At 37.1% G+C, this 19,647-nt stretch overlaps 1 protein-coding gene across 8 annotated transcripts in view; it reads left to right on the top strand.

The window, feature by feature from the left end:
* Positions 1 to 19,647, top strand: part of TRPC4 (transient receptor potential cation channel, subfamily C, member 4) — a 448,068-nt gene that overhangs the window by 228,423 nt on the left and 199,998 nt on the right. For all 8 annotated transcript variants that reach the window (XM_006837666.1, XM_006837664.1, XM_006837663.1 and 5 more), the window contains one exon: positions 6,798 to 7,134. In XM_006837666.1, coding sequence (XP_006837729.1) covers positions 6,798 to 7,134 — 337 coding nt within the window. The remainder of the gene's footprint in view (positions 1 to 6,797; positions 7,135 to 19,647) is intronic.

Below are 19,647 nucleotides of genomic sequence, written 5' to 3'. Positions count from 1 at the left end.
AGCTCAATATTAGTGGTTAAAACAAGGCCAAGGGCAAGTAAGAGCAAGCGAGGATCCCAAGAGAGAGGGTGCAGCTGTAGAGCTCGCGCCACCTCCTTCTCAAGACCCCACCTTGGCTGGCACTGCTGCAAGATCCCCAACGGTCTCCCAGAGAACAAGCCCAGGCCATGGCGAGCACCAGCCGCACTAACCACACTAACCGCTGACCAACCGCCACCGAGGTGCCTGAGAGATAGCAGAGGAGGTGCCTGAGTGAGAGCAAAGGAGGCGGCATGACCGAAGCTGGCAAGGCCACTATCACCACTATCCTCCTAGTATAGCCCTCAGTACCTGCAGCGGCGGTCCCACCTACCATGTGCGACAGACCTTTGACAGTAGTTCTCGGGTCTTTACCCAGTCCAACAGACTGAAGACTGATGAGATTGAAAAAAAGAAGGATGGAGTCCCAGAGGGAACACAACTTCAGTGACCAGTCTATCGAAATCCAACTTTTCGTCCAAGATACCGTAGGGGAACCCTTTGCCCAAGACCTGCCCCTTCACTGTAACTGTACCAAGTCTTTCTCCATTTGGACTCATCTTTATAAATACAATATAATCTATGTCCTCATCCAGCTTGATCACCTGAAATGATGCCTTACGGTTACCTGCTGCAACATGGCCTATGCAAAGGTTTCTGACTGTGTGAATCATTATGAGATATGGGCAACATTGCAGAGAATAATGAGTATTCCTGAATACTTAGTTGTGCTCTTGATGAACCTGTACATAGACCAAGAGGTAGTCATTCAAACAGAATAAGGGAACACTGAATGGTTAAAAATCAGTAACTGCTGTGGGTCAATGCGCCAGACTGCAAAGCCATTTGAACTGTAAGTGCAGCTGTTCAACCTCACCAGCTGTTCCTTGGAAAATCCATAGAGGTTGCTAACCAACTTGATGGCCACCACCACCAGCAACATCATACTTGATTTCAAGTGTCAGATTTGTTGCTGCTAGCTCCCAACTCACTTTTATTGACTCTGACTTCCTAGAAATCAGGAGCGTCATTGGATTGTTTGTGGGTGGGGACTATTCGTTCCTCTAGTCACCAGGGTAATATGACGTACAAGAAAATATTGTGCATCTTTCTCTCCACCAATAACCAGTATGCCTCTGCACCATCAAGTACCCTTTGCCTTCAAAGTTGCCCTCGAAATTCAAGAAGGCACTGCCACTCCATGCCAACAAGCACAAGTCACTTGGATATCTTTTTTTTTTGCTTTCCCCCATGTCTGTTCAGCTTCTTCTTTTAGTAAAAACTAGTCCAGAGCTGTCCAGGGCTCACCTGATTACAGACACCATGCTTGTTGCAGATTTATCCCTATTCACTTTGATTGGGCTCATAATTGCACTGTTTACTACCATGTGGTTCTGATCCCAGGAAAGTGGGAACGTGCCTGGAAGTGTACATGGGTGGGGGTCAGTCGTGCTTCTGATGATAAGGAAATCTTGGAAAACAAGTGGAAAAAATTTACACCTTTATCTCTACAAGTCACCAGTATGTTTCTACAATACCAACATGTTTTTTATCTGAAGCTGCTCACAAAAGTCTAAGATACCCATACCACATATAGTTGGCCAACCAGTTCACCATTTTATCTCCTTTTTGTACCACTTCTGTTTAGTTTCCTCTATTTATAAGCATTCATCCATTTCTCTATCCCTTCATCAGAAGCTCTGGGTTCCTGGACTATCACCTGCATCTGTTACATTTGGTTTTCTGCATCTTTGTTGTAGAGGGTCTGTATAAGTGTTACTGCCTAGTCCACTATCTTGCCACTTCTACCCTCATTTATTTTTTGAGGTGTTTTAGTATTGCAAGATCTAGCTCCACTGATACTAGATTTCAGTTTATTTGTTAAAAAAAATAAATATGGCATTCTTATTTTTTTTATATTTGAAATTTTATTGGTCAATGATCCTATAAATACTCATGAAGGCTTCTAAATTTTTCTTAAGTTTATTGAAATGTGTAGTATGTTTTAATTTTATTTCTAATTTATTTTATAAATTTATGGCACAATGTGAACTGGAATGTTTAGTATTAGAATGTGAATGCTAATATTTATCATTTTACTTTATAAAACCATTTATGACCCCAATGGCAAATGATAAAATTTTACCTTCTTTGCAAAAATATTACTAACTTAATATTTTCTTAGGTGAAGTTTTTAAGCAAGCATTTTAAAATAAATATGTAGTTTTTCAAAATTAAGAATGGAAGATAATATACTTCAATTATTCTTTCACTCTTGCCTTTCAGTACTTCTTTGACATCAATATTTTTTTTAAACCAAAGAGTTACCCCTATACTTTTAGTCTCTGTTTCACTTATTGAATAAGAAACAATATACCGCCAATCCCCCCAAAATGAAGAGCAGTCAAATATGCCCTTTCAAACCACTTTTCAATCATCTCTGACACCAGCAGCCCTGCAACATTCTCTCCTCCTCTGCCCCAGCCTCCCGAGGTAGGTTCTGGCCTATTCTCACCTGTGCAGTTTTCCATTTTCTTCTAAATTTTGAATAACAAGCCATTATCCTGTGTCCATTGGGAAAATCTATCAATTACACCTTTGGAATCACGTCCCACACCTATAAAAAACATTGCTGTAACCTTCTGAGCTGACCTGTCTTGACTTTAATTGGCTCAACAGATCTCCTCAGAAGCCACTCTTTTGATTTAGACTTTTTAATTTTCAAAGACTCCAGAATGAGACTAAGAAAATAATATTACTGAGAGAAATTGTCTGCAGAGACATGCTTAAACATATTTTGTCTGTAATAAACTCATGCGTGAATGAACTAGAATCCTAGTGACAATACTTTTTTGACTTATTCTCATATAGATGATTCTTACTCCATACTAAAGCTGTATGCTATCAAAACAGAAATTATTTTTCTCTCCTTTTCTTCAAGCAGTCACTTATTTAGACTATACATCAAATGGTCCACTCAGGCATATTTTTTTCTTGCCAGATATCAAAGACTGTCTCCTGATATGCTGTGTGCAGGTTAAGGGAGTTAAAAGAAAAGAAAGAAATGCAAGAAGAAGTTATTGATTTGTGAAAAATTCAATATGTTCCCAATTTAAAATTCTGATGTATGGAACAGCTTATCAAATATTACATTTTATACTATTCAGAATATTCTTCCTATGACCATGATTACATGTTGTGTAAATAATTCAAATGAAATAAAATATTAAAAGCAATTTTCTTTTCCTTTGGATTTAGTAAGCAAAACACTTAGCAGAATACAAAGGTTTTCTTTTTTTTCCAGAGCTTTCTAAGACATGGAAATTCTAGTTGTTATTTCCTGTAATATCATTTTCCACTCATGGCAACTTTGTAACAGAAAGAAAAAGTGCCCAAGCCTATACACCATGGACTTAGAACTAATAGCAAACTGAATACATGTAAAAGTACCAGGGACTCAGTTTCCCACTGGATTGGTCTACTTCATGGAGCTAAACGTGTTTTTTTTTTTAGTCACTTTCAGGGAACTCAGCCAAAACTTTCATCACACATCCCCTGAAATCACTATACACTTTCTCATCAGTGGATATGATTGCTCTCCTACCATTTCTTGCCTTGGATCACCTTCTCCTTCTTTTTTTAATGTACATACAGAGAGGGATGTTTATTATAAAGTAAATGGCTTACAATTGTAGAGTTCCAGGTCCCGAGTGGGAAAGAGAGTCCTCTCCATGTGTACATTATATTGGTAGCAGCTCATACCTGCAAGGAAGCATCCATTCAGTTGACTGTCTGGTCATAGCCATTCATCATAGAGTTAACTATGGTAGCGTAGTGGTTACGAATCGGGCTGCGAACCTTAAGGTCAGCGGTTCGAAACTACCAGCTACTCCGCGGGAGAAAGATGAGGCTTTCTACTCCCATGAGGATTTATACCCTCGGAAACCCTGTACAGGGTCACTATGGGTCGGAACCGACTTTAAGGCACTTAACAACAACAACAAACCATGGGAATAAGCATATATCAACTCATAATATTCAATAATTTATTGAATTTATAAACCTGGCCTAGTCAAATTGACACAGAATCCTTAACTATTACACGTGTGAAATCTGGAGTTTCAACAACAGATGTAGGGGTAAAATATTTTACCACAAATAACTATTTTCCTAATTTCTAAAAATGCCATACCAACCAAAAAAACGATATGCCAGTTAATAGGTAAACTAATAACTACCATCAAGTTGATCCTGCCTCATGGCAGGCAAACTTTTATACAACAGAAAAGCCTGTTGCCTGGTCCTGCACCATTCTTACATTCACCAGCATGTTATATCCATCAATGTAGCTACTGTGTCAGCCCATCTCCCATGTAGAGTTCAAGCAGATGGAGAAGCAAAAAAAGGTAATGTAACGGAAAAAATCAAATCAAATCGATTTCTGAATATGCATTTACAAGAGAAAGTTTCCTTTGAATGCATATGATTCTTAGCTGTCAGTCCCCCCCAAAAAGGTAATGTGCAGGTAAAAATAAAGTTTTGAAACATCATGTTTCAAAAATATCATTTACTAGATATAAACCTTGTATAAATCTAGTGACTGCTCATAGCCTTCCAATTCTCATATTTAGCATATAATAAGTAATGTCCATGCTATATCTCAAACATGCTGCCTAGTGTCACCTGCTGTTGTTCTTGTTGTTAAGTGTCATTGAGTTGGTTCTGAACCATAGAGAACCTATATGGGGTTTCTGAGGCTGTAAATCTTGACATCATCAGCAAGCCTCATTTTTCTCACAAAGGGCGACTGGTGGGTTTGAACTGCTGATCTTGTGGTTAACAGTTTAGTGTGTACTTTGCAGAACCATCTAGTCAATTCCAAGTCATAGTGTCCCTATAGGAGAGAGTAGAAGGGCTCCATAGGGTTTTTGAGGCTGGAAATCTTTACAGAAGGACATTGACTTATCTTTCTCCCACAGAGTGACAGGTAGATTTTAACTGCTGGCCTTAGAGTACCAGCCCATCTTACCCCGTTGCACCTTCTTAAACACATTATCAAATTAAAATGATGTCATGTGTTTTAAATATTCCATACATGCCAACCAATTAGACTTAGTAAGGTATTAACATTGTTGCTATTAAGAAGGTTCTGACTCATAGCAACTCTGCATAAGGTTTCTGAGGCTGTAAAACTTTGCAGGAACAGAGAGCCTCATCTTCTTCTTGAAGAGTGGATGGCAGGCTCGAACCATTGACCGAGTGGTTTACAGTCTGTGTTTATTGTACAGAGCCACCACAGTGCCCAAGGTATTTGCATTATTTCCACTAAATTCTAATCTGGTGATTTACTTTCTGGTGATGTTAGTGTTTTGCATCCACACTTTGACTTTGCTTGCATCTTGATGAACACTTAGCACTATTCTTTGGATATAATAAATAGATTTAATTAGTCATGATATGACTTACAGAACTGTATGAATGTTTAAACATACAATTATTAAAATAAAACTTCCACTTTTTAAGATTAACACTGTTATAGGGCAAATACCCTAAATCCAAACACATTCTATAGTGATCCTTTTATTAAGCCTTAAACAAGACAAAATCAATCATATTAATAAGAGAAACCTTTAGCATGAGGCCAAGATGGAGTCTGATTTGTTTATAATCATGGAGCTCAGTGTACTGTTGTGACATGCTCTTGGGTCTTTTCCTATTCATAGTAACCCATTATAGTTATCAAAAATGAAAATGAATGCATAAAGATTGATATCCTATGCATTACTGGCCTGAAATGAACTGATCCTAACCATTTTGACTATGACAATCCTATGGTTTATCATTCTGGATATGACAAATTGAAAAGGACTTAAGGTATTTACTGATGAATACCAAAGACCACAGCCTTCAGTATGGTTTGCACTTCAATGTAAACAAAAATGTTTACCACTAGACCAGTAAGTAACCTCATGATAAATGGAGACAAAGACTACACAAAAGCAGCGGTCAAAAAATTACATGACATATTGTATTAGGCAAATGTACTGCACAGACCTCTTTAGTTTTCAAGAGCAAATCTGTCATTTTGAGGATTAAGGTGCACATGACCCACACCATGGTATTTTCAATATCTTCATATGTATATGAAAGTGGGCAGTTGGTTCCGACCCATGGCGACCCTGTATACGGTTTCCGAGGAGCAGCTGGTGAGCTTGAACCACTGACCTTGCAGTACAAATGGCTTTGTAGTCTGATGCATTAACCCACAGCACCATATCAGATGTTGGTAAATCCATCACTGTTGAAAGCAGGAATAAGGAAACAGAGAAAGAACCATTAGTGGAATGTGTACACAATGCAGATTTTAAAAGCTTACCGATTGGTCCTGGGGCTTTGAACTGGCTATGTACTAGTCATGATTCATGACCACATAGTATGCATCATGACCATGCACCCCAACTATTAGTTGGCTTGCATCTATCTTAAATCTATCATTAAGGACATGATCTTCCCTGTGCTGGATCTGGAATTGCAATGTACTTTTTAAAACACACTCTGTCTGAGGAAAAAACTGTATAATTGCTGGATGATGGTCAGAAAGAACTCAGATAGAGTCTGTATTTATGTTAAGAGTCAAAATGGAGGTAAGCCATAGCCTTCTATAAACCAAGTGCTTTAGAATTTAAACTCTAACACAACTCTTAAAACCTATGTTATTAATGAATTGAAACGTGACATGGAACATTGACTTAATTTTCCTTTTTGCTCTTTCCATTTAGTTTGTTGCCCAGCCCAACTGTCAACAGTTGCTTGCATCTCGCTGGTATGATGAGTTCCCAGGCTGGCGTAGAAGACACTGGGCAGTGAAGATGGTGACGTGTTTCATAATCGGACTTCTTTTTCCCGTCTTCTCCGTGTGCTACCTTATTGCTCCTAAAAGCCCACTTGGATTATTCATCAGAAAGCCATTTATCAAGTTTATCTGCCATACAGCTTCCTATTTGACATTTTTGTTCCTGCTACTGCTTGCCTCTCAGCACATCGACAGGTCAGATTTAAACAGACAAGGTCCACCACCAACCATCGTCGAGTGGATGATATTACCGTGGGTCCTGGGTAAATTATATTACTATAGAAAATATAATAAAAACCCATTACTGTCATGGCTTTTTGTTGCTCAGCAAAGAATACTCATTAGCATTTGAGATGCAGGAACAGTGGCATTACTAGGGAGTCACCACCCATGATCCTTCTTCTGTACCAGACTATAAACATCATAAAATTTAATCATAGACTAGTATAAGATAAATACAGTTGTAAGTTGATTGAATGTAATATTTCCTAGATTATAAGAATGCTAACAATAAATTGTTTTGAAATTTTTTTCTATATTGAATTACATCATTTGTTGTTGTTGTTGTTAATTGCCATTGATTCGGTTCCAACTCACAGCGACCCTGTATAGGGTTTCTGAGATGAATTTGAACCGCCAACCTTGAGGTTCCAACCCACCTTGAATTCCAGTGCTTATTATTATTATTGGCAATTGTTGTTGTTGTTAAGTGCTGCCAAGTCGGTTCCGACTCATATAGGGTTTCCAAGACTCCTTATTGGTACTTAACCATAGGGTAAGTACTCAGCCATAATGTCCATTTGAACTGCAAGGTAGTTGGTTCAAATTCACTAGCTGGTAGTCAGAAACCCTATAGTGTCACTATGAGTCGGAACCAAATTGACGCACTTAACAACATAAGCAACTGGTGGGTTTGAACCACCAATCTTGTGGTTACTAGTCCAGGGCTTATCTTAAAGTGTTACACCAAGGCTTCAACTGAGTGGTGGTTACCTTATTAAAAATTTTTAATTATTTTTTCATTTATTTTTACTCTTCTGTTTATTTTCCTTTAATTACTATTTCATTGTCAAAAAAGCTATTGATATAGGTTCACAAATACTAATTACCACAATATTAGAGTTAAAACATGAGACAGCTTGACAAAATCCGTTACTATAAAACCACTGGGAGCAAAAAAAAAAAGAAAATACAGTGCCTTCCGACAAATCTACATGATCTGAAATGTCATTGTAGTCGGTTAATAGTAACAGCTCTTACCAGAGTACATCAGCATGTTCGAAAAGTAAATTAGCAGAGTTTTAGCCTGGTAGGTATATTGATACATGTAAATTGGATTCAAAAAACATGTTCATGTTGCTATAAATAGCTACAGGAATATGTTTTATATATAAAAAAATAATAGATTTCTTCTTAAACACTAAACAAAAATTTTAAAGACAGTCATTTCAGGTTCTTGCCTCTAAAAGTGTCACCCTCTGTGGTCCATGCCCCCTACACACCCTAGTGATGCCACTGCATAGGAATGTTTAAAATGATTGTAACTTCAAGTCCTAATCATCAAAGACAAAGATTTTATTAGCTGAGGTGGAACTGCCCCTGAATGGAGCTTATGAAATGCAAATTTAAGCTTTGAGTTATAAATTTTAATGACTTCATATCTCAAGTATGATTCTCTGTTTTTGTTTGTTTCTTTGTCTTTCAAACCTTTTCAGCATGCATCATTGGCATATATAAATTTCATTCTAATTGTCTTAATGTATATGCTTTTTAAAAGATAAGTGCAAATCACTATATAGCATATCAGGCACAAAGAAACTAACCGTTTTTTAAAAATCACATCTGCAAAATTGGGAAACCGATAGTGGAAATGGTTTTAAAACATCATTGACTAAATAGCACTGAATGGTACCTGGGAAAATATGAAAATGTCAAAAAGTAACTTAAATTTACTAGTATTTAAAATTTGATATTAAGTAAAAAAAAAATTAGGTAATTAAATGATAGGGCACTCCCTATCTCTATCTTCTTGTTATAAAAAACACAAAAAAATTGCATCCGCAGTAAATCATGGCAAATGAGAAGACTGCAAAAATAGCCAATGAAAATCATTGTTATTATTATACCCATGCTTGAAAATTCCATTTTAATAATTCTTCCTTCTATGCTTCTGTGGTTTGCTGAGAAATCACATTTCTCAATTTAGTTCATCCTTTTAAATTTCTCTGATATCACATTCATCTCACCATGCTGTAATTAGAAAATATGTCACAAATTTTGTGATTCACAATCTAAACTGATCATTTGGGCTTACTGTCAGAATTTCCAAAGAAACTGTGAAATGAGGGAAAGGCAGGGAAAAAAAGACTATCTAAATCTGAGATCAATCCTTTTTTCGGTTTTAAAGATTATGAATACTCCAAGTACTAGAAATAAGAATATTTCTTAGGAACAAAATTAGAAATGATTTATGCATGCTTCTGAAAAAATAAAATAGCACTTTCTTGACTGAATTTTAAAATTAGTTGTTGTAAACTGTCAATGTGTCTGTTCTTAATTGTTGTTGTGTTGTTAGGTGCCATCGAGGCAGTACTAACTCATAGCAACCCTATGCACAACAGAAGGAAACACTGCCTGATCTTGGGCCAACCTCACAATTGTTGCCACACTTTAGCCCATTGGTGCTACCACTTTGCCAATCCATCTCACTGGAGGTCTTCTTATTTTTCTCTGACCCTCCACCTTGCCAAGCATGATATCCTTCTCCAGCGACGGGTCCCTCCTGACAATATATGCGAAGTATGATAGATGAAGTTTTGCCTCCAAGGAGCACTCTGGCCTCCAAGGAACACTCTGGCTGCACTTCTTCCAAAACAGATCTATTGGTTCTTTTGGCAGCCCATGACACTTTCAATATTCTCCTCCAACACCATAACTCAAAAGCATTAATTCTTCTACGGTCTTCCTTATTCACTGTCCAGCTTTTGCGTGCTGATGAAGTTATGGAAAATACCATGGCTTGGGTCAGGTGCACCTTAGTCCTCAAGGTTACATCTTTGCTCTTCAAAACTTGATAAAGGTCTTGTGCAGCAGATTTGTCTAATGCAATACGTCATTTGATCTCTTGACTGATGCTTCCATGAGTGTTGATAGTTGATCCAAGAAGAATGAAGTCCTTGACAACTTAATCTTTTCTCTGTTGATTAGAATGTTGTTTACTGGTCCAGAGGTGTGGATTTTTGTTTTCTTTATATTGAGATTCAATCCATACCGAAGTCTGTGCTCTTTGATCTTCATCAATAAATATTTTAAGTTGTCTTCATTTTCAGCAAACAAGGTTGTATCATCTGGATATCACAGGTTGTTAATGAGTCTTCTCCAACACCATAACTCAAATACATCACTCTTCTATGGTTTTCTTTATTTATTGTCCAACTTTCACATGCATATGAGGCAACTGAAAATACCATGATGGGCCAGGTGCACCTTAGTCCTCAAACTGATATAATTGCTCCTGAACACTTTAAAGAGGTCTTGTGCAGATTTGCCTAGTGCAACATGTCATTTGGATTCTTTACTGCTGTTTTCATGATTGTTGCTAGTGGACTTAAGTTTTTGACAATCTTAATATTTTGTCCATTTATTATGATGTTTTTTATTGGCCCAGTGGTAAGGATTTTTTAAATTTCTTTACATTGAGGTTCAATCTATACTGGAGTCTGTAGTCCTTGATCTTCATCAGTAAGTACTTTACATTTTATTCACATTCACAAGAATGTTGTATCATCTGCTGAGTGTTTTTATCAAGAATGAATGTTGGATTTTGTCAAATGCTTTTCTCCATCAATCAATATGATCATGTGATGCTTTTCCTTTTTTAAAAATTTTGTGGCATAAAATGTTGATTGTTTTCTCTAATATTCAACCATCCTTGCATCACTGATATGGATCCCACTTGATCATGGTGTATTATTTTTGGTTATACTGTTGAATTCTATTGCCTAAGATTTTGTTGAGATTTTCATATCTATGTTTATCAGGGATATTGGTCTGTAATGTTCTTTTCAGTGATTCCCTTGCCTGGATTTAGGAGTAGTATGCTCAATTCACAAAATGTATTCAGGAGATTTCCATTTCTATGTTCTGGAATAGTTTGAACTATACTGATATCAGTTCTTATCTGATTGTTTAGTAAAACTACCTTGGTCTGACCTTTTTATGTTAGGAGTTTGTTAGTGACCTGATCTACTTCTTCCTTTGTTATAGGCTTATTCAAGCTTTCTACTTCACTATATGTTTGTTTAGATAGATCATGTTTTCTAAAAACATATCCATTTCTTCTTGATAGTACAACTCTTAATAGTGTTTTGTTATTATCCTTTTTATTTGTCAGTTCTGTTGGAACATCTCCCCTATTGTTTTTGTTTTGTTTTTTTCAATGCTTTTTTGTTATTTGACGTAAAATAAATATCCAGTTTTCCCAACACTGCTTGCTGAAAAATGCATCTTCTCTCATGTATTCAAAATATCCACTTTTATCATACAATAAATACTTTTTATGTCTTGCCAATCTCAAGATTTTCTAGTTTTTACTGTAACCTAATTTCACTTTTTAATTAGTATGACTTTATAGTATGTTTTAAGAGAAGGCTTATACTTCTTTTATTACTAATTTTCTTTCCTGAAATTTTCTGCCTTTTCTTGATTAACAGGTGTTGGGTTTTTTTTTTGTTTTTTGTTTTCATATTAACATTAAAAATCAGCTTGTCTTCTATTGAAGATGTCTCGTGAGAATTTTTGCTTTAAAATTTTTGTGTTAAAGTGAAAATTAACATTTCTAATGTCACATTTTATTTTCAGTGTAGTATTATGTTGTTCCTTTTGCTTGTTTTCTTGAGTGTTAATTAGTAGTGTTTTAAACTTATCTTTATATAATCTCACGTAGGTATCAATATATTTCATCTTAAGTGTTTATCATTTTTCCCTAGCATTGTATTTGAATTTTCTTTTATTTTAACTTTTATTTGTTTCAATTTATAACAAAATTTATGACCAGGACAATCTACCAGAAAAGTTCTAATAAAGGATACATCTTAAGAAAGCACATGTGACAAATGACACTGTTTCTGAACTCTTGGTTGTGTCTAGACTACTTGAGCCACTAGGTTTTTGTTTTGTTTTGTGTAGGGTTTTATTGTGAATTGAGGGATAGTTTACATGTTTACATGGGAGAACATTGGTTTTACACTCATTGTTTCAATGCAATGATAACAATCTCCTCCGTGCATCAGCATTCAACAGTGTTTACTTCTATTCCCTCTGTTTATTTTGTTTGTCTTTTTTTCTTTTTTGTTGTTATTGTTTTTCTAGGATGTACACAAAAATACTCAGGCATATATGATCACCTAAATAACTAAAGTACACATTCTGCAAGACTGCCTCCTGGCCATAAGCACACAGCCTTTCTCTTTCCATGAATCTAGAGTCCTCAGATGCTCTATTTCTCCATGTCCTCATCTCTGCCTCTGTTTCTGGTGTCACTGCTTCTCTGGATAGGGTCCCACATTCCACTCATGCTCTTTAGGGTCCTCTGTTCCTGGACTGTAAAATTAATTGCTCCTCCTTTTTTGCTACAGAATTTCTACTTTTACCATTGTGACAGTTGCAATTAGTCATGATAAAAATTATTCATTATTGAATCATAAGAATCTTATCCCCATATCTTTTCACCAGACCATTCTAGACAAGATGAGAACTTGTCAGAAGGATCACCTTCCCCTAGTGCCCTGCCCCCCCACCCCCCATTTTAGATAGCCAATTTCTAAGTTGCCTGTACCTATCAACCCTGTATATAGAGGGGATAGGATTTATACTTGATGTGAAGACTCCTTCAATCTTAGCTGGTATTTTGAGCTACTATATCCATAAGTAAGGAGCTCTGGTAGTGTAGTGGTTATGAATCGAGATGCAAGCCACAAGGTCAGCAGTTCGAAACTACAAGCTGTTCTGTGGGAGAAAGATGAGGCTTTCTGCTCCCGTAAAGATTTACAGCCTTGGAAACCCTATGCAGTGTCGCTATGAATCGGAACCGACTCCATGGCACATAACAACTACAACAACGTATCCATAAGTAAAGGCCAAGCTCATTAAATTGTAGCAATTTACAGTTGTTTCCTTTACCAAAAACTTTTCTTTTTTTCTTACTCTAGTTGAGTTCTGATTATCAAGCCATTGAAGCTCGGTCTAATGGGTATTATCTACAAGTTTGGGCATTCTTGTGCATCTTCCCTCACTTTTTATCAACTGGACACTTCACTCTCAGCATTAGCACTCTGTGGTTATATCCTTGTCCATGGGCTCAGGAGTCCCCAGGTCTCACCACACTTTGGACCTCCTATCTCTGATATCCAGGTCGACGGGAGTCTATGGAACTTGGTCAAACTCAGTCCATTTCTTCTTTCCTGCCTTTCCCCTTCTCCCAACCACCAGCAAACCAACATGGTTGCTAGGATGCTTACATGTCTGTTCATGTATTCTCTTTCAGTTTCACTCTAGGAGGAGGTTTAGTCCTGAAGGGATATGATTGCTTGCTTTGATGGTTCCCTGGCAAACAACTTGCTTGTTTTTGTAGTAACAATCAGACTGCCATTTTTGTATTGAATTCTTCCTGCTAGTCTTTCTTTCAAGAAGTTTCTTTTGTTTCTCTATTTGATCCAGGCTGGCCTGCTGGTCCTTTCCATTGGGAATGTCTCACCTCAGAAGGTTCTGGATGGGGCGCTGGTTTCCACCTAAGGTCCTATATATTACAAAGGATCCTCAGAAAGCCTATTTAACAGGGCAATTTCTAGAACCCCTTTTAGGTATTCCAATCAGTTATAGGCTGACAACAGACTTAGAAGTTTTCTGTGATCATGGTTCCCGATATTCCTTTCTATCCCACTCAAGTGTCTATTTTACAATAGTACACGAGGGAACCCAATATGCACAAGACAATTAGATTCCCCTCTTTTACCCATTCAGACAAGGTTGAGCATACATCATTATTTACTTCTGTCTGTATGTCTATCCCCTACCCTGTGCCCTATTGACCCCTCCCTCCCTCCTCACTACCTCCTAACCAACAATATTTTTTCTTCCCTTTTATTATGGGTGTCTTTTATTAAGCTTTAAAAATAAGGGTCTTATGTAATATTTATCCTTTTGTTGCTGACTAATTTCATTCAACATAATGTTCTCAAGATTCATCCGTGTTATGCAGTGGCTTGTAGCTTCTTTGTTATTCTTCTAGGTATCATAATATTCCTTTGTGTGTATATACCACAGTTTGTTTATCCATTCTTCAGTTGATGGGCACTTAGGCTGTCTCTGTCATTTTACTATTGTGAATAGTGCTGTTATGAATATTGGTGTGCATATATCTCCTTGTGTTATGGCTCGTATTTCTTGTGGATTTATACCAAGTAGAGGAATTTCTGGGTCATATGGTATTTCTATTTCCAACTTTCTGAGGAAGCGCCATATTGTTTTCCAGAGTGGTTGGATCATTTTTCATTCCCACCAGCAATGTAACAGAGTCCCAGTCTCTCCACATCCTCGACAGCATTTATTATTCTCTGCTTTTTTGAACTTCATTGTTATTACTGGTGTGAGATGATATCTCATTTTTTATTTGATTTGCATGTCTCTAATGAAGTCCTGGTGTGTCACTGTGGGTTAATGCGCCAGACTGTAAAGTCGTTTGAACTGCAAGGTCAGCAGTTCAAGCTCACCAGCTGCTCCTTGGAAACCCTATACAGGGTTGCTATGGGTCAGAACTGACTCGACAGCACTTAACACAACAGTGGCTAATGATTGTGAACATTTCTTCATATGTTTGTTGGCTGCCCAAATGTCTTCCTTGGTGAAATGTCTGGTGTCCATTTTTGGATCATAATTGGATTATATTTCTTTTTCTTATAGAGTTGTTGTAGCTTCCTATAGATTTTATAAATTAGTCCCTTGTCTGATGTGTCATTGCAAAGTATTTTTTCCATTCTGTGAGCTCCCTTTTTAATCTTTTGGTGAAGTCTTTTGATGCACTTAAGTTTCTAATTTTTAGTATGTCCTAATCATCTATTTTGTCTTCTTTTGTTTGTGCAATTTTTGCAATGTTTAGTAGTTTGTGAGTGCCCTGTATTAGAGCCGTTAAATTTGTCTCTGTTTTTTTCATTAATGACCTTTATAATTCTGGGATTCACATTTAGGTCTTTAATCTATGTTGAGTTGGTTTTTGTATATGGCATGAGGTGAAGGTCTTGTTTCAATCTTTTGCATATTGGTTTCGATTTCTGTCTGAACCATCTGTTGAAGAGACCATCTCCTCCCCATTCAATGCATTTTGGCACTTTGTCAAAGAACAGTTGGCTGCATGTGGATGGATTAATTTTTGGATTCTCAATTCTGTTCCATTGATCAATGTATCTTTCATTGCACCAGTACCAGGCTGTTTTGACCACGGATCTGTATTGGAAGAAGTGCAAACAGAGTGCTCCTTGGAGGCCATGATGGTCAAATTTCATGTATCATATTTTGGACATATTTTCAGGAGGGAACAGTCGCTGGAGAAGGATACCATGTTTGGTAAGATGGAGGGTCAGAGAAAAACAGGAAGACCCTCAGTGAAATGGATTAGCAAAGTGGCAGCTCAAGCGTGACAACAATAGTGAGGTTGGTCCAGGATCCAGCAGTGTTTCGTTCTGCTGTGCATAAGGTTGCTATGAGTTGGTATTGACTTGATGGCACCTAACAACAACAACAATAATGTACTATTAAAGGAGTCCTGGTGTGGCACTGCTTGTTAATGCACTGGATAGCAAAATTCTCCTGAACCTGGAGGCCTGCAGTTGAAGCTTACCATGTGCTCCTCCGAAATCTTATACAGACTCATGCTATGGGTTGGAATCTAACTCAAAGTCACTTAACAACAATACTATTAAAACGGACACTGACAGTCTTTTACATGCAAAGCTTATAGCAGAATATCCCATGAAAGATTATTCAAAAAAATTGTATCTAACAAGGCAATTTAATTATAAGAATATGAATTCCAATAAAGTGTAATATCTGCTAAATGAAACATTTTCTTAATTTTTGGAATTAATTTAATTAAAATTTGTATAATGAAAAATCAAACAATCCATCTCAATTGTCATCTTTGTAAATAATAAGCCATGAGAAAACATGTTTACATATCAAATAGCTCTAGAAAAACAGTTGTATTGTTTGATTATCAGGTATGGGTAATTCTATGTCTCATATCAAAGTTCAAAGAGATTTACAGAATACATAATTACAAGGGGTTGTTGTTACCTTTACTCAAAGAAAAACTTTATAGTGTTTCTAAATTTGTACTTTTTTGCAGGAGCAGAATATTCTATGTTGTTGAGATGTTGTGGAAATTACAAGGGGTGGATAATTCTGACTCATTGCCATCCTCTTTAGGGTTTAGAGGAGCTGCTGGTGGATCTGAACCATTGATCTTGAGGTTAGCAGTCTAGTGTTTATTCTACAGTGCTACACCTAGACTCCAAGAATTCATATGAATCTGATAATAGAGCTATAGACCTTTCAAGTGTCTAGAGAGATATGTAATTGGGAAGACAAAATGATGGATTAGAAGGAACTTGGGGCTGTAAGTAAGATCAGAGACTTGTTATTTCTCTATTCTGCTTTGCCAATGACCCTGAATTTCTTAACTAATTCAGAGTTGGATTTTAGTTAATTTTTAAAGAACTTTTTAATGTGAATTGAATGAAAGTTTAAAGAACAGATTATCAGTTTTACATTCATTAAATCATACTTTACTTCATTACAATGATTGTTCTCTCCTCCATGTACCAATAGTTAACAGCATTTTACTCAATTCACTTTAACTATTGCATTCCTTCCTGTGTCTCCTACTACCTTCATTTTTCTTCTGCTAACCTCCTTCTTGTTGTATATTGCCTGCCCTCTCACTCATATTAGCATGCGTGGATCCTCTGGCCCATGAAAAATTTTGCTTTCCCCTCCTACCTTAACCATCACTGATTATTTCTTTTAACAAGAAAATCTTTGGTCTGAAATGTGGTGAGACCTCAGTGGACTCCTGGGCCCATGACCAAGGACATAGCCACAGAGGGCTACAGTGGTGAGTAAAGCATACAGTTGATATTATCACACAAAAAAACATGAACTCAGCAAAGAAGGCATGCAGAACAAAGGAATGAACAGCACCACAAAAAATTAACACAATGACATCAATTAATCCATACCTATGGATAATTACACTGAATGTAAATGTATTAAATGCACCATGAAGAGACAGAGAGTGGCTGAATGGATAAGAAAACAGGACCCTTCAATATGCTGTCTGTAAGAGACACATCTTAAACACAAAAAACAAAAACAGTCTAATAGTTAAAGGATGGAAAAAATATATATACTAAGCAATAAAAAACAAGCATGAGTGGCAATACTAATCTCTGATAAAATAAACTTTAAGGCAAAAACTAGCAAAAAATGGACACTATCTCATCATGTGAAAACAAGTACATGAGAGCCAAAATATGATCTTGACTATATCCCACCTGAAGTTAGAGGTCATCTGAAGAACATATTTGATACATTAAACACTAAAGATCAAAGACCAGAAAGTTGTGGGATGACATCAAGAACATCATACATGAAGAAAGCAAAAAGCCACTGAGAAGACAAGAAGGAAAAGGTCAAAATAGATGTCAGAAGAGACACTGAAACTTACTCTCCAACGTAGAGATGCTAAAGCAAATGGAAGAAATGAGGAGGTCCAAGAGCTGAACTGAAGATCCCAAAGATCAGTTCAAGACGATAAAGCCAAATATTACAATAAAATGTACAAAGACCTGGAATCAGAAAACCAAAAAGGAAGAACACACTCAGCATTTCTCAAGCTGGGGGAACTGAAGAAAAAATTCAAGTCTCGACTTTAGTTTATTAAAAGATTCTCTGGGGAAATTATTGAATGATGCAGAAAGCATCAAGAGAAGATGGAAGGAATACACAGAGTCACTGTACCAAAAGTAAATGGTTAAGGTTTAACCATTTCAAGAGGTACTATATGACCAAGAGTCAATGATACTGAGGAAGGAAGTCCAAGGTACACTGAAGGAATTGACAAAGAACAAGGCACTAGGAATTGATAGGATAAAAGTTGAATTCTTTCAAGAAAGTGAGGCGGCACAGGAGGCACTCACTCATCTCTGCCAAGAAACTAACTGACTGACTGATTGGAAGAGATCTATATCTGCCCATTCCAAAGAGAAGTGACCCAACGGAATGTGGAAATCATCTGACAATCTCTTTGATATCCCATGTGAGTAAAGTTTTGCTAAAGGTAATATAGAAATGGCTACAATCATACATTGACAGAGAACTTCCAGAGGTTCAAGCTGGATTCAGAAGAGGCCGTGGAACAAGGGCTATCACTGCTAATGTCCGATGGATCTTAACTGAAAGCAGAGAATATAAGACAGATTTTTACCTGTGCTTTATTGACTACATAAAGGCTTTCGATTGTGTGGATCATGACAAGCTATGGAAAACAATGCGAAGTATAAGTATTCCATGACACTTAATTGTACTCATGAGGAATCTGTATCTGGACCAAGAGGCAGTTGTTTGAACAGAAACATGGGAACACTGCATGGTTTAAAATTAAGAAAGTTGGGCGACAAGGTTGTATTCTTTCACCATAATTATTCAACCTGTATGCTGAGCAAAGAATCTGAGAGTCTGGGTTCTATGAAGAAAAACGTGGCATCAGGATTGGAGGAAGACTTATTAAGAACCTGTGATATGCAGATGATACAACCCTGCGTGCTAAAAGTGAAGAGGATTTACAACATTTACTAATGAAGATCAAAGAGCACAGCCTTTGGTATGGATTACATCTCAATGTAAAGAAAACAAAAATCCTCACCACTGGACCAATAAACAACATTCTTATCAACAGAGAATAGACTGAAGTTGTTAAGGACTTCATTTTTCTTGGTTCAACTATCAACACTCATGGAAGCAGCAGTCAAGAGATCAAACGACGTATTGCATTAGGCAAATCTGCTGCACAAGACCTTTTTAAAGTGTTGAAGAGCAAAGATGTCAGCTTGAGGACTAAGGTGAGCCTAACCCAAGCCATGATGTTTTCAATAACCTCATATACATGAGAAACCTGGTCAGTGAATAAGGAAGACGTTTTGGAAGAAGTGCAGCCAGAGTGCTCCTTGGAGGCCAGGATGGCCAAACTTCTTCTCTTATACTTTGGGCATGTTGTCAGGAGGGACCAGTCTCTGGAGAAGGATATTATGTTTGGTAAGGTGGAGGGTCAGAGAAAAAGAGGAAAATGCCCAACGAGATAGATTGGCCAAGTGGCAGCATTGATGGACTCAAGCGTGGCAACAGGAGTGAGGTTGGCCCAGGATCGGGCAGTGTTTCATTCTGCTGTGCATAAAAGTCGCTATGGGTTGGTACCTTCTCGATGGCACCTAACAATAACAATCTCATCACTAAAGTTCAACTGAGCAAGACGACATAATCATAACTAACATCTAGTTCCCAATGAAAGAGCACCAAAATATATAAAGCACACCCTACAAGAATTGAAGAAAGAAATAGATAAATCTACAATTAGTTGTTGTTGTTGTTAAGTGCCGTCGAGTCGGTTCCGACCCATAGCGACCCTGTACAGGGTTTCCAAGGGTGTAAATCTTTACGGGAGTAGA

This window comes from Chrysochloris asiatica, unplaced genomic scaffold (genome assembly GCF_000296735.1).
Source record: "Chrysochloris asiatica unplaced genomic scaffold, ChrAsi1.0 scaffold00022, whole genome shotgun sequence".
Classification (NCBI taxonomy): Eukaryota; Metazoa; Chordata; class Mammalia; order Afrosoricida; family Chrysochloridae; genus Chrysochloris; species Chrysochloris asiatica.
Note: the sequence above shows the minus strand (reverse complement) of the source record. Positions and strands in the feature narration are given on the sequence as shown.